Below are 16,010 nucleotides of genomic sequence, written 5' to 3'. Positions count from 1 at the left end.
CTCTGTGTGTGTGTGTGTGTGTGTGTGTGTGTGGAAAACTCACCATGGCCTGTTCAATCTTGTTATCGATGGCGACTACACTGGCACCGGATGCACTGTGGAGGAAAAAAAGAGCAAGCGTTAACACACAGTAACCATCTGCCTATCATGTGCTTTAGATCGATATCAATGCTTTCAAATTCACCAGCTGCCAAATCTGATCCTCATAGTCCTCCCCGAATTTCACTGGTAAGATTTTCTGATTAACCGTCACATCTGTTTCCAAAGAATGAGATGAACAGATACGGGATTGAATCCCTTTCCAAAACACACAGACCCAAAAAAAAAAAAACACCATACTATTTTTAGTGCACTTGCTACAGATGACAGTGTTGAACACTTTCCAACACCCACTGAGAGATGGCAAGTTACAAACATGGTGCTGCTGAACCACTCCGGACTATGCTAAAAGCCATACTGGAGATTTACACGAAAAAGCATCAGAGTAAGGAGGTGAGAGGTGAAAAAGTCTCATGCTAAACACTCAGAAAGCCAGAAAGCTCCCATAATGAATCAGAAAAATCCTTGAGGCATTTGCCGCCTTTGTCACAGAAACCACACAATAAATGAGGTTTTCTTAATGTTGGGAGGACTTTTATGTGTCATATTGATATCGGAGCCACAGTGATACTGAGTCATACAAATGAACTTGACCAAGTGTAAATTTCTGTTAAAACAGCAGTAAATCAGTAGTCTCACATCATGTCTGATATCAGTAGGACCAACTCTGGATTAAATACTATGTCATGTATGAATAAGAGCATGGTCTCACACACACATGAACAGACAGTGATGATCAAAACGGTGTAGCACATTTTAAAGATGATTTGAAACATTTTTACAAAGTAAGTGAGCAACACATCTCACTACAGTCTTTCCGTATAAAACCAAAAATCGGAAGCAGGGGATCTATGCATGACTCCACTGAAATGAAAACAGATCACGGTGAAGGAGTGTGCCTGATCCTGCAGGAGTTGTGCTCCGGGTGCGGCCGCCGCTGCTGCCGCCGCCTGCGATCAGATAACATTATCTAATGAAACTCACTGTTCCCCATTCTCTGTTAAAACACGTTTTTATCAGGTTCCGGTAAGATGCCGAACATCCACATCACTTCTTGTTGCATTCCCACTTTGATATCAGATCACTTCGGAGCAGCAGCGCAACATTTTTCTTTTCTCCCCCATCCCCCTTCCCCCTCAAGAGAAAGAAAGAGAAAAGCGAATCCACATGTAAACACAAAAGACGATCAACTTACTCAGCTATAGCTATAGCTTCCTTCTAATACAACGATGCCAAGTTTCGGAGTTTACCTCACAGTCCACAAAAAAAAAAAAACTGGATCTTAAGCCGTCTCAACAGATTATTGTCCTGAAAGACTCTCTTGCACAACCCACCGCCCTGCTCGGATGTGGATGCAAAAACAGAAAAGAAGGGAGCGACTCGTTTGCACGCCGCTAGAAGGTGCTCTGAAAAGCATCTGAGACATGAGAGGGAACATAATGTGCAGACTTATGTTTTTTATAAATTATATGTGAAAGAAGAAGTGTATAGAGAAAACGCACTTTAAGAGCGATCAACAGGGTTAAACTGCTCACATGTGGAGACATAAACTCTCTTGGATTGACCCGATTTAAATCTACAAACGCTGTAGTAAAATCAGAATGAGAGCAAAAATCTCATTATATATAAAAATATATAAACATTTTTAACATATAACGGAGTCTCTTGGGATGCAAAATATGTAATGTGGCAAAGTTTAACGGCGCTTGGAGACCCAATTTGGAGGGGAGAAGTTAAAATGCACAAACTAACTTCAGCAACTACAGTTAAACTTGCTATAAAATCATTTAAAATATTAGGCCTGCATCTAAATGCGACCATTGTCAAGCAGCACACTTTGATCATCATATGGAGCTCTTCAATAGTCCATAAAGCATATGCGTCCTGCGTGCTGAAGCGCACGTACGGCGCGCAGAGGGCAGCCCGAGGGGGGGGGGGGGGCAACACAGCGAAACAGATGCCACAGCTGTGGAAAACATGCTGGTGTGCCACAACCAGAGTGAGATGTGAGTGGTCTGCATACCAAACAGCTGATGGCAGAGTAACAAAAAAACGTGGGGCACAGAGAGAGAAAGAAAGAGAGACAGAGAGGGAGAGAGAGAGAGAGAGAGAAAGAGCAAATAGTCCCAAGATGGCATGAAACACTCAGCTGAGAGTTAAATGTCTTCAGTCCAGATATAGAAATATACATTACACAGCCATGTGTATAACCTAAGACACAGCCCATGTAAGAGTGAGCAAATCCATGTATATAACCTATGGTGAACTTCATAAATGAGTCTATTACCTGACACATCTCGCCCTGTAAGACATCAAACGTCCCGAATATGTCGGTGAAGTTCCCGGCGTGCAGGGCAGAGTGTAGCTCATTTTACAACGCATGTTGTCGTTTCTCCAAAAGTTTCCCCGATAGTTTGACAATATACTGGATCCACTGCGAGTTAGAACAGCTCTTCTTTGACTGAGACCTGAGCGCGTCTTAAAACCCCACTCCGCTCCGGTCACATGGTGAGAAAACAAAGGGGCGGAGCTCAAGCCTCTCTCCCCCCCCCCTCCCGTACTTCACCTACAACATTACTCACTGCCACTGTCTGCCAACAACTATACATGCGACTCTAGAGGCACAGGACGACCTATTCATGAGAATTAATAAACTGAATTGGCTTTGATATCTTGTTGTTCCTGTTTTCTTTTGTGTGTTATGTCACGCTACTCTTTATCAGTGTGTTTCTGCAACAATAGAAATACAATCATCTGTATTCATGGGATTCAAATTGAGTCCTGATCTGTCATGCCCCAAATAGTTTTCATGCACCAGATGTTTTTCTTCTTTAAATTTCCTCATGTTGACTGTGCAGCTTCCTTTTAATGTGCTTATTTTTATTAAGAATCAGCGTGAAAAGCTGATTGAGATGGTGGATTTCCTTTTGAACTGTATATTAGCGATGACACTCAAAGCCAGATGAGAATACTGGAAGTTTTTATTAGTCACGTTGACATTGAAGCTAATATCAGCGCAATGTAACACCGTTTCAAAGTCACATTGCTGGGTGGATTCATGTGCTTTGGAAGTAATGAGATTTGTAATGCAGTGTTCCACATTTATACAGTTTTCCTCCTCTTTCTCTCTTTCCTGGGGCAATGCAAAGAAGAAAAAAAAACACATGAGGCAAGTAAGTAAAACCTGGAAAAAAAAAGTCAGCTCATTGACCTACTCTTATAAATTCTTGTCAGATTACCAAGCAACTATAAATGGTTTTTAAACAGCGGTTTGGAGACAATATTTTAAGCATGGCAGATCTACACTCATGTGATGACAAGTGGAGTAAATGTGTTGCATTCCACAGTGAGCGACTTGCACGAGTTTTGTGATTTGAGGGTCGATAAACAACGTGAGGAGAAGACATTCCTGTCTTTGACCTGAGCATTTACACACCTGGGACAATGAGAGAGAAGAATGTCTACAAGCTTCGGATGGAATGTGTTCTCATCAAAAACATAAACAAAAGACGAGCGCGTTGGATTTAATTAATTTAGATGATTGGCAGATTTGGCCTGGAGGAGTTAGAAGAAATGTTGGGCAGAAAAAAAAACCCTCCATAAATTTGTTGCCATTCAGTGTCCAAGAAAAACAAAGCAAACTGTACATTTTATTCAAGGAGGAAGACATGTGGTGGTTTATGTAAGGACCACTTGCTGTGTTAACCTCAACATGGGCCTTCCCTGCAGACTGCAGCAGTGCACACACACACACATGAACTCCCGCCCCTCCAGCAAAGACTCCAGGACCACAAGGCAGCACATTCCAGCTCTGGACACCTCCGGCCTCGAGGCCAGTGCCTCTAAACCCAGACATCTGTGTCAGAGCCACCATCACGCTGTGACACGGCACAGTCAAGTTCTTTACTGGGGACTGGTTATCAAAACAGTCCTGTAACCACAAAGTTTTGCATTCCATACCAACTACAGCCGACTTTTCCACCAATCAGCTCGTCTCCTGTTTGACGCTGCGAGTTGCTCAGGAGAGAAAGAGGGGTCAGCTGAATGCCTTAAGTACTGTCAGGAGACTCAATGTGTGGCTCTATATGACATGAAGACACGTGCAGGAGCAAAGTGTGGTCTCTACCATCTCTCTGGGTTTATCACATGATGCTTTACAACATCAGAAAAATACAATGTGCTCTCCATTAGGTCCCAGATGCATCGGCACACGTCCCCGTCCCAAAGCATACAAACACTCCCTGTGGGGGAGGCAGCTGAATAAATTAGACCTCAGTCTTCCAGTGATAACCCCCCCCTCCCTCAATGAGTGTGTTTCAAAACAATAGCTGGAGGGTGGGGGCTGCAACAACAGAGGAGAGCGCTCACTGACGACTCACTGTTGCTCAGAGATCTGCTTTTGCCTGGCTCCTTGATTTGAAAGCTGCAGTTCAGCTTCTACGCCAGATGAGGTCAGCAAAGACTCCAATTAGTTGACAGCGAGGCCTCAGGCAACAGCAGTTTAGTCGTGTCTTCCCTAAATGATCACAATGAATTCATTGTCATGTCAGAAATCAACCACAGGCCTCCATTTTATGAGGACATTTTATTAACCGGCTGAAAAAATGAGTGTTGTTTTAAAAGATTATTGCTCTTTTTTTTTTTTTTTTTATTAACGAGCCAAAATCATTCAAAAGTTACAGGAAATGCTGCCACCGCAGCTCTGACCCTTGTGCTCACTGTCAGTTTCAGTTGTAAACTAGCAAGTGAAACTCACAAAACTATCATGCCACATGTAAATGTAAAATGGTTTGTAGATGGTTCAGAGAACTGAAAGTGGCTTCTCTATTTGACTTGCTGAAAAGGTCAAAACAACTGCATGACTGCAAACAACCAAGCCGGCCCCTCAACACGCTGCTCAACTAATGATCACCCTCTCTGAAAACAAAGACTCCAGTATTTTTGCAAGAGGGCGTTCGTTCTCAACAGGGGACCTGGGAGCCCCTCATGTTTACCCATCTAGTTAGATAAATTAGATCATGGGAGCGGTCACATCCACTTTTCCATCAACTTCTGTGACAAAACAAGTTTGAACATCAACCAGTGGAGTCAATTAACACATTTAGTGGAGATTCATTTATTTTAGGAATATATCTCAGTCAAGTATCATTATTTTGTTAGTAGAAGTATGTTCTGATTGTTTTAAAGATGCCTTCCCTTGTTTTAAGAAAAAAAAGAATGTTTTTAATTGTTAGGGACAAGTCTGATTAGGGGTGCAACTATTTTCATGATTGTTTGATTATTTCCTTTATCAATCAGTTGGTCTAGAAAATGTCAGCAAATAAAATGGCAGAAATAAAATGTCTTTCATGGTGACATCTTCAAATGTCCTGCTTTGTCAGACCAACAGTCAAAACCACAAAGATATTTCATTTACTATCATAGAAGTCCAGAAAAAACACCAAATATTCACATTCAATAAGCTGAAAACATTTTTTTGGCAATTTTTGCTGACTTTTATTACATAATTAATTTATTAAATCAAATTATTTTCTGTCAACTGACTAAACAACAAATCGTTTCAGCTATAAGTCTATTTACATCGCATCACAAGAAAAATGTCCTTTTTGTTGTTATAGACAAAATGTCAAAAACTGAACACAAGTCAATTTGTATATTTTTTACAGTGTGATGTGGCCATCTAAAGACTGGCTGAAGAAATGTGAAGAATACTGCTTGCTGAGATCTTATCTTTTACTTGTATAGTAGGTGTGAGTAAAATGATAATTTACATAGCAAGTTATGTGAAAATATAAACCTTTCCGAGGTAGAACCTACTGTACATACCATCAACATGCTTGTTGTTGTTCACAATTAACCTGAAACCTGAGAGTTACCAGGAAATGCACGAGGCACATTTGGTATTTGGTGATTAATGCTTTGAATTCCCCACAATTAAATTTGCATACTGAACTGAAATAGTCACAGAAAGAATCTTGACAACCTCTTCTGTCTTTATTGCACTATAGAGTCAAACAATGGTGACAATTGCAGGATGCTGGGAAGTAATATGACTGTATTGTTGGACGTGTTGTCTACGTATTGGGTCAATGCTGACACAATAGAGACTAAACAACATAAGACAGACTTCAGGGACCCCTTGTCTGGAGATGAAGGTTTTATTTTTTCAGCACTAAATCAGAGTCATGAGTAGGTGTGTCTGCTGCCACCGAGCTTCCTCGTAAACAGGCTAAAAGGAACTGTCCCACTCGAACCCTTGCCTGTTACATAATCTCCAGACATGCACATAAACAACGCCTTGCTCTGCATATGTCCCTACGTGACGTGCTCAAAGCCCACCAACCAACCTCCCCAGAGACACATACAGCAGACGTCTTGGTGGATGAACCGGACGGCAGGGAGCATGAGAAGAGATCAAGGCCCTCAGGGGCTTAATATATGATAAAATCTGAATTCTCAAGTCAACGGATGAGCTTTATCCATCACTGTTAATTTAAATGGCTTTGCTATCTTAGCCTGTCTAGGGGCTAAATTAACTGCTGGCAGGAATGTTTGGTAATGTTAGCCAAGCCACCCCTTGGGCTCCTGAAGACGTGAAGTGATAAAGAGCCACAGTGGCCTTGTTCACACCTGGCATTAAGATGCTTCTTGGGTGATCCGATCACAAGTAGACAGCTCTAAGCACGTCAGTTCACACCTAACATTAGAATGCGTCTCCACTTGCGTCTCGAGTGACCACTTGTGATCAGATCTCACTTCCCCGCTCTATATGCAAATAAACACGTATATCATTTCTTATTTGCAAAGACCAAATGCGCTGCTATTTTTATCCAGCGGGAGGCAGAAATGCACTTCCCGTGCCTTGTTTGCAAAGTTTGCAAAGACGTTGACGTTCAGGCAAAACTAAAACTATTTGGCCCTAACGGAAATCAGACAGCATGTTTCATGTGTACTCCATCCACAAGAATCCATTTTGCCTGTTTATTTTTGCTTGCATTTTTGTTGTGGCTTCTTCTTGTTGTTTCACACTTCAATATGACACTGTTGGCGTGGGAATGATTACATACTTCTGCTCACGCAGAGAACTTCAGTTGAGTAGGCGGTCCTTCAATGTGGCCCAGGACACATTTGCACACACACTGCTAAAACAATGTGGCCATATGTGGCCCACCCAGATCACTAAGCAATCAGATCAGATCAGAACGCGTTCTCAAGGCGTCTTGGGTGCATTCACACCTGTACTTAGAACTGTCCACTTGTGATCCGATCACTCAAGACTCATGTTAATGCCAGGTGTGAACAGGGCCAGTGTAATGTGACCATCAAATGCCATATGTAAACACGGCGGGGTCCAGGCCTCCAGCCTTAAATAATCACCAAATGCCAAAATGGTGTTCAACTAAAACCAGTCTTAAACGTACACTATGCACCTCTGTATCATATTTCACTACTTTTTCCTTTGCCTCCCCAGGTGATTTGGGCCTTTGCCACTTGTTTTGGCTTAATGTGGATTAAGACCCCACTGGAATGTGTTAAAAGTAATAGTGTTACTCCTGAAGCTTTAATGGGAAAATCCAGGCACCTCACTGTTAACGAGTGTCTGTATTCAGCAGAGCATTTATCACGGGATCAAGGACTTGGCCTCATTTGGGCTTCCTCTCTGAAGTAGAGGGTTTGGGTCAGCCTAATGTCATTAGGCACTATGCAGCAAAAACATCGGGCCTAACACGTCTCAGCCATTGCTCTCAACTCTGACTGGCTTTGGCAAAGCTTGAGCTTCATACATAACCTGACATTACAAAGTGGAGATACAACTTAGAAGTCATCTTAAAGTTTAGAAAATGGGTTTGTGAGCTGAGGGTCAACTGTTTGAATCCATGACCTGAGAGGGAAAATTGATTTAGAGGTAAAATCTGAACTTGCCACCCTTTAGGGTGATAATTTTCATTATTGATCAATCTGCTAATTATTTTCTTCATTAATCGTTTTATCTATAAAATGCCTGGAAATAGTGAAAATGCCCATTCTAATTTCCTTGAGTAAAGGTTATCTTGTCCGAACAACAGATCAAAACCCAAAGATATTCAGTTTACTATCATGCACAACAAAGAAAGGAATTAAATCATATTTTAGAAGCCAAAGCAAAGCTGAGTTTTTGGCATATTTGCTTTTAAAAATTAATAAAAAGATTATTAGATCATCAAAATAATTTCTGATTCAACTGATTAATCAACTGATTGACTAATCGTTGCAACTTTACTACCCTTCCTTATCAACAATTATTCATGCGCCTATTAGTGAAGAGTCTGCCACTCTGCTGGTCCAGCAGGGATGTTTAATGGCGAACAGTAGACGTCTATGGTTATATTAGGTATCTCCTGGCTATGAATGCCTTTAACTGACGGAGTGTGAAGCAATACGTAGCTGAAAAGGGACCTGTGTGCTCAGCAAACCTTCCTGGATAAATAAAGGTCAAATGTCAGCAAAGTTTCCAAAGATAAAGTTGACAGGATGAAAATGGTGCCCCCATACAGTGCCCTCTTTGAGACATGAGGTCTGTTATGTAACCAGTTTAAATCTTTAATGGTTATGATCTCCATCCATCATCATCCTCCCTGCATCTAAAAGGCTTGTTAAGTTTAAGATCAGAGCTCTGCACAATGTCAAGTCATGTCATTTCCATCATGGCCTGCAGTTAGTGATTTCGCTGGAGGGTGGGAGTACCTCCTGTACAAGCGCTGAGTAATCCGTTCAAAATTATGTACTTACTTTTGTGTGTGCTTCTAAGAAGGACCTCGAAATTGAATTGGGTTGGGTCCTCTGAGGATATGCCCCGCAGCCTGTTAGCAATTACAAAATGTGTTTTTGTGTGTGTGTGTGTGTGTTTTCATTTGTATGGAGGGAATGTGATTTCAATTGAGTCTTTGCCAAGAAAAAAGGAGTATTTGGTAAAAATCCAAGTTTTATCAGATGATAACTAAACCGGTGATACTGTACAAAAGAAACACCATTTTATAGGAGAATGAGAATGGCAGACTGATGAAAAATTGATCAAATAAGCCAATAAAGGAGTTCACTGGCAGTGTTCTTACATGTCAGCACATCAACAGTGAAACTGGTGCTTTCCCATGTGCCATAAACAGTGACCGCATACCTGGTCTGAATCAAATAACCCTTTGTGGCTGAGTGTTGCCCCACTGATCAGGTGTCCTAAATCAGAATATAAATCTGTCTTTGCTTTATTGTCCGTAATCATAAAGTTGATCACTGTGGTCTGAGGGCAGTAAAAGGGCTGCTACTGCTTTACTTGGGACCAATCACCGTCTCACAATGATTCCATTCAGCTGGCCAACAGATCGCTTTCTGGAATGTTTACAAATGCAGAGTGTAACTTGTAATTTAGTTAGGCTAAAATAAATTCATCTGTCGCTTGTTGCAGTTGAAAGACGAGCTGTGAACGAGAGGACATTTAAGCCCAGCTGCAGCACATGTGGCGGTGTGAAGCTCAACAGCCAAGCATGTTTTGATGCCCACAACACAGCAGAAACTTACACTAAGTTTCACCGCTGGTTGTGCAAAAAAAAGAAAAAAGCACAAGTGATTTGGGGGCACACTGCCCAGTTGAGGTTTTACATTTTTCACAAAGCAATCATTTTCAGGAATGCTTCTTTTGTGCCCTCAAACTGTTTGCGAGCAATCCCCCTTCACCTCAAACAAGTCCAACCTTGCAGGAGAGTTGGCTGAGGACAAAGAGTGGTGGAATGAGGCGGCTCCCTCGGGTTTAACTACGGTTAATTGAAAAGTTTTGAATAAAGCTGTACTGTTAGTCACAGAGCCCGCAGGCAAACATAAGCTGGATGAGGAACAAACAGAAGTTCTAAATCTTTTGCCAACGCTGCACACTTGATCAACTGCTACTGTTGTTTTACGTAAACATTCACTTCCCATCAGGACCGCCTTGATTTGACGAAGAATACAGTCATATGGACACTGGTACATCTCATGCTCGCAGCAGTGCGTTACACAAACACACATTGGATTTGACACATCTGTTTGTATCCACTTTGTTAAAGATTATGTGCCAACAGCTGTAGCAAATCATCGGAGTGTAGATAAACTAGCAGAATAGTCACATGCCAGCTTTCATGCAGAAATCTGTTCAAATCAAATATGGTTGTAACCAATTTCTTTGATCGTTACTGTGAAATAACTTGAAACAAAAACACAAACTGTACTTATCTCCTCAATTTAAACCACAATGGCACCGTAACATACATTAACATCATTTGCCTTAGAGCAGAATTTCTGTAAATGTTTTATTTTAAGTACTACCAAATATAAAATCTAGATACGAGAGCAGTTTTGTCACAGGGACAACGCACAGGCTGAGTAGATATTTCTTAATCAGTAATATTCTTGGCAAAATTGATCTGGGTGAATCCTCTAGCCAGAACACATTACACACAGTCCCATTGTGCTCACATTTGGCAGATAAGAGAAGAAGTAAAAAATCACTCTAATTTTCCTGCGGATGCCTGGGGACTCCATAAAGGATCCCTGTGTTCTGGGACTCAAACTGTGAATCACTGCCTTAGAAGTCTTTGCTCAGACGTTCTCACAGCACTTCTTGACATGACGAGCCAGCCAAATGTTCGACATAAAGGACTCCGATGCCACCTTAATTCCAATGCTTGTTTGCCAATGTTTGTTGGCAGCCAATTAAACATCCGTGGAAGAGAGTCAAGACCTCAAACAACCTCAGTGAGACAGCACATGGGAACAAAAAGTGGCAGTGACTAATGCAAGCCACTTATAAACCACGGATGGATATTTGCTTGAAGTCAAAGCCAACTGGCATTCATCTGTCTGAAGTTCAGACGTTACTCAACAGGTATTCACAGGTTTTAGAATCATTAACAATCCATTGATAATACAGCAAAACTTTTGTGAGGGTAAGAAACATATAATTAAGGCTTTACTCCACAACTATGCAGTATGTTGGTATCACAAGCAAACTACAGAAAACAAATAATTATGTGGGTGCGCTCTATTTGTCAACTCAGACTAAAAGAGGATTTTTAAGGAACTGATTAATTAAGAAGCATAAAAATCAGTTATGAATGTGGGAACTATTAGGTAGTATTTGTACACTATGTGCAACAATTACCAGACTATTCCAGCTGTTCTATTATTTATTTTACCCACTTAGTCATTATATCCACATTACTGATGATTATTTATCAAAAATCTTTGTGTAAATATTTTTGTGAAAGCACTAATAGTCATCCCTACAATATTGTTGCAATATTGATAGAAGTATTTGGTCAAAAATATTGTGATATTTGATTCTGTCCATATCGCCCAGCCTTAGTAGAAATGCTCCCTGCAGGTCAAAAGCCCAGACTTCAACCTGCTCTGAACTCTTAATTTGCAACGTTTTTTTCTACATTCCAGACGAGATGCATGCTCATAAAAGGCCATCCGTTTTGTAGCCTTTGCTGCTAAGGTTGTTGCTAAGTTTTTTCCATGTGTTGTTTGCATTGTCCTCTGTCATATTTCAGATTTCCGGTAAAGCCCCAAGATCTAAATACAGATCTGTAAATTAGGCTTGCCATGGTAGTCAGTGTTACTGGTGTTACACTGATTACAGTACTTGCCCACTGCCCATACCATCATTTGCTTTTCATGCTTTTTTTTATAGAAATAAAACCTGTTTCGTTCATTTTCGCGTATCAGCGCCTACATTCATCAAATAAAAAAACCTCTAATTTGTAAAATACTAAGCGCGTTATCAAATCTTAGTTAGATGACGGACGCTGCATTATATATCGTCTTGTAAAGTGTCTGGTATAACCGGTAACACTGGTGTTGTCAAGAGTTTATTAATCTGTGGGAAAATTTTCCTACCGTGGCGTCCCTTTAAATGTTCATAATATGTCCCATTTAATTTTGTGTTGATTGTCCAACAGTTTCTCTCACTGTGGTGATGACTGCATGATGAATAAAGGAAAACACTTTGCCAGGAAATGACCTGTGAGGTTACTTTAATTTAGCTGACAGTATTTCACACAAATAAGCCCAACAGTCATGGCAGGTTAGTTACTAGTGCAGTCAGCTGTCTATTGATAACCCTGCTTAAAACATGTGAAATGAGTTATTTTCAGAGTCAATGATGCCAAGTCGGTAATCATCAGCTTCTCATCTGAGCATACAAATGACACACTTCAGAGAATATCACGTCATACAACGCAAACTCCGTCATGTTATCTCAATGTGATCTGCTATTTGCAATGCTAAAACCCCCTGGCATTAGACTGCACACGTCATAAAGGCCAGAGAAACCTGAGCACCGGATCCTCGTGACAGAACGTAGACACTCAAAGTGTCACAGAGCCCTGAAACGCAGCCAGGACGGAGTGTCACAAAAGCTACCCCCGTCGCTTCTGATAGTGCCATGCTGTCTCTCCATGCATTGCACGCCGAAATTTCCAGCATGACAAGTCATTTAATTCAGCAGTTAGTCTCAAAATGCCATTTTCCCTTTCAACAGCAAGCAGAAAATCCACCAATTGAGTTAAATAAAGATTTGATTCATGAGAGTTTTTGAATGCACAAATAATTTCACAAGGATTGCTAATACTTACTCCTTTCATGTGATAATTTTTCAGTACATTCAGTTATTTCCTGCAGCCTTTTGCCCTAGCGACCGCAGAAATGTTTATGACACAAAATTTAAGACATAATGGGTACTTATTCTCTTTTTTGTCTTTGCTTTTTATTTAAATCATTTTTACTTCCTTTCAAACTGTTGTAGAAAAGACTATAATTATACTCAAACATTTTTGGAATAGAGCAACTATTGTATTGTAAGTGTGAAAAATGTATTGCGGGATTAAAGATTTTATGCAACTGTGGTCAGCAATCACATCTAAGTTTAAATTGCTACCAGCACGCTAATTATCTCTCAACTGTCGACCAAAAAGTGACATTGTCAAGATTCTTTTCATGTGATAGTGTTGTCTTCACACGTCGTAAGCGAAAGCTTATTGCTTGTTAGAAAAATGACACTTGAGGGTTGAAGGGGTGCAGAGTCTGGTTTAGCCAGCCACTCCAAGCCACACACACACACGTAAACACACCCGAGCTCATACCTATCGTTGACGGGCTTTGACCCTCGTAATCTGCTAGGCCGGAAAGCCTGGTAGAAAGCAGTGGATGGGTTCCTGCATTTTAATGGGGGAGGAAACAGAGACAGGAGAAACATGAGTAAAGGAAGAGAAACATGTACGCTGGGGAGAGAGAGAGAGACATGCTATGAGAAGGAAAGAGAGAATGTGAATGAGAGAGAGAGAGAGGACGATAGTGAACCACACACAGAGGTCCCAGGAAATGGTGATACAGACCAGACTGCCAAAGCTCTATTCAGAAATGACAAGATAAAGTAGAAAAAACAAGTGTATTATAAGCACATTTCCCATGTATTAAAACAGTCACATGTTAACTGACTGTAAGTGGTTTGAATTACTGCCAAACACGTTTTGTTGTTGGCTCCCTTTTCTCTGTCATTAACATATCAAAACATTGCTAACTGTAGAATGAATTTAACTTTTGTCTCCATTATTTCATAGTTCTGCTGTGACAATAACAAATGTCATAGTAGAGGATTATTTCTGACAGACCCATCAAGTATATTAAAAAAAATACAACAAAAATGTTTTAGACAAAGTCATTTAAACAAGAGTTTGTTTGGTATTAGAAGGATCAGTGTGTATTCTGCACAGCACAGGAGAGCAAACACACCGCTTGTCCTGTGGCCACTTTCTTCCTTAACTGGAAACCCAAAATGCTGAAACCGACTTTAAAGTGGATAAAGTGGATAAAGTGTCCTTATTATCTGTTTCATTCAAACCACCTTCTCTCCCTTTGCTCTTGTGCAGTCTAACGTTTAATAACACAATGAAAAGACCACCATGATATATATATATACACATATACATTTTAAAAAAAAAATTATTATTATTTTTTTTTAGATAGAAAATGTTCTTAATTTCAGATCTAACTATAACACACACCAGTGCCATAAATTAATGGAGGACGAAGGCAAAAATGAACCGTGATTGAGGGGCCAAAATTGCCCCAAAGATTATTTTAGATAATTTTAGATTTACCAGTTTAGGCCAATATCCTAATCCTACATTAAGCCATCATTTTATTTTTATTCAATTAATTTAATTTCCTTTTCTGTCTCTAACACACACTCACACAAACAGCTCTGTTGTTCACGGTCCCTCACAAAAGCTCCAACTGTTACTGAAGAAAGCAACCCAAACCCTGGGCCGTCACCAACGCCACCCCCAGCAAATAAGACGGCAAAGAGAGTTGCTGCTTCTACAGTTGAAAAATGGAAAATAGACTGGCTTGGTATTGAAGAGGTGAATAAGATGACTCTCCACCTCTGTAAAGCAACCCAAACATAGCCTTGGACAGCTAAAAGCCAATCACGACTTTGTTAAAGGAAGCGAACGGTTTAAGAAGTATTCAGCTCATCGTCACCAAACAAGCAAGCATCATCAATTTGCTTATGGTAAGTAACATTAACACTAACGCTAGAGACTTTAAAATGTGTTTGGTCTGGCGTGTTAGCTAACATAAGTATTAGCAAGTTAGCAAGATAACGTTAATGTTACAGCCTACTGCCTACTGGCGGGGTGGTCAGTGCCGTTGACCAACGTTACTGAGCTCAATGCACTAAGTAGGGCTGAATGATTTTGAAAAAATATCTAATTGCAATTATTTTGACTGATATTGCAATATGATATGCAATATTAGAGGGTTATTCTCATTTTTATTGAAAAACATTAAAATGATTATGGTGTGATTTTTGTGGGGATCTGTACCAAAGATCTTTTCTTAAGTCTTTAGAATATGATGTGCAGGCCAGGACATCTCTGCAGCACGAAAATATTTAATTTAAAATGGTAATTTGACACATATTTCACCTCTAACTAATATTGCGCCTTCTGCAATTGGAAAACTGCAGTGGGCCATATTGCAATTTCGATAAAATTTCGACGAGTTGTTCAACCCTAGCACTAAGTGAAGGAAGCTTCTTAGTCCCAAATCTAGAACATATTTTGCTGGATAGTCGAGTCTATAATGTTATGTCATCTATGCTCAAAAAGTCAGCAGGGCTAAATTTGGGGATGAAAAAGCATGCTACAAAAATTCAACTGAAGTTATTTCCAGAACTGCATCAATCAAGAAGGAATACTACACTCATTTTGGCTCGTTTGACAATACTTGTAGCTACTAGTCGATAATTTTGTGAAAAACTTGAGGCGGTGGCATGCAATGCATCAGACCTACAATGATGTTAGACTGGTTTTGACTTGTGTGGGAGGTCTGAATATGGCATTTCCCCCCCAGCATTTTTGGTAAATTTAATTAGAGCAAGCCCATTAAATATTTCTGCAATCATTATCTTATACTGCCACCTAGAGTTTCATGCTGAGGGCTCTCCCTAAATAATAATAATAAATCTCAGTTGTTGAAAGGGAATCAGTCTGCATTGTTCTGCTTTTCATGTGCTTACTATTGTAGTTAGAAAATGTAAACCATTATTAGAAATGAAACGGTGTTTACTGATGTGGTTGTGGTTACAATGTGGTGATTACTGTAGGAATTTTAATCTGGGCTCATTTCACATTAAAAACTTAAAAGCAACTTTATGTACTAATTACTATTTTTTTTAAAAGTGCCCCCAAAATTTTGTAAGTTCCCTGATTTTTTAGAAAGTGGGGGCAAAAGTCGTCCCCCTCAAATATTTTTTAAATTTCCTACACTGACACACATGGACGTTTTTTTTTTTTTTTAATCATGGAAGTGTGTGTAATGTTGTTGATCTTTATTAA

At 40.1% G+C, this 16,010-nt stretch overlaps 1 protein-coding gene across 1 annotated transcript in view; it reads right to left on the bottom strand.

Annotated features, from left to right (window-relative positions):
* The window catches only part of tsc22d2 (TSC22 domain family 2), a 39,898-nt gene that overhangs the window by 2,893 nt on the left and 20,995 nt on the right, over positions 1-16,010 (bottom strand). The window contains exon 2 of the mRNA XM_042416709.1: positions 44-95. Coding sequence (XP_042272643.1) covers positions 44-95 — 52 coding nt within the window. The remainder of the gene's footprint in view (positions 1-43; positions 96-16,010) is intronic.

The sequence above is a fragment of the Thunnus maccoyii genome, chromosome 7, assembly GCF_910596095.1.
Source record: "Thunnus maccoyii chromosome 7, fThuMac1.1, whole genome shotgun sequence".
NCBI lineage: Eukaryota > Metazoa > Chordata > Actinopteri > Scombriformes > Scombridae > Thunnus > Thunnus maccoyii.
Note: the sequence above shows the minus strand (reverse complement) of the source record. Positions and strands in the feature narration are given on the sequence as shown.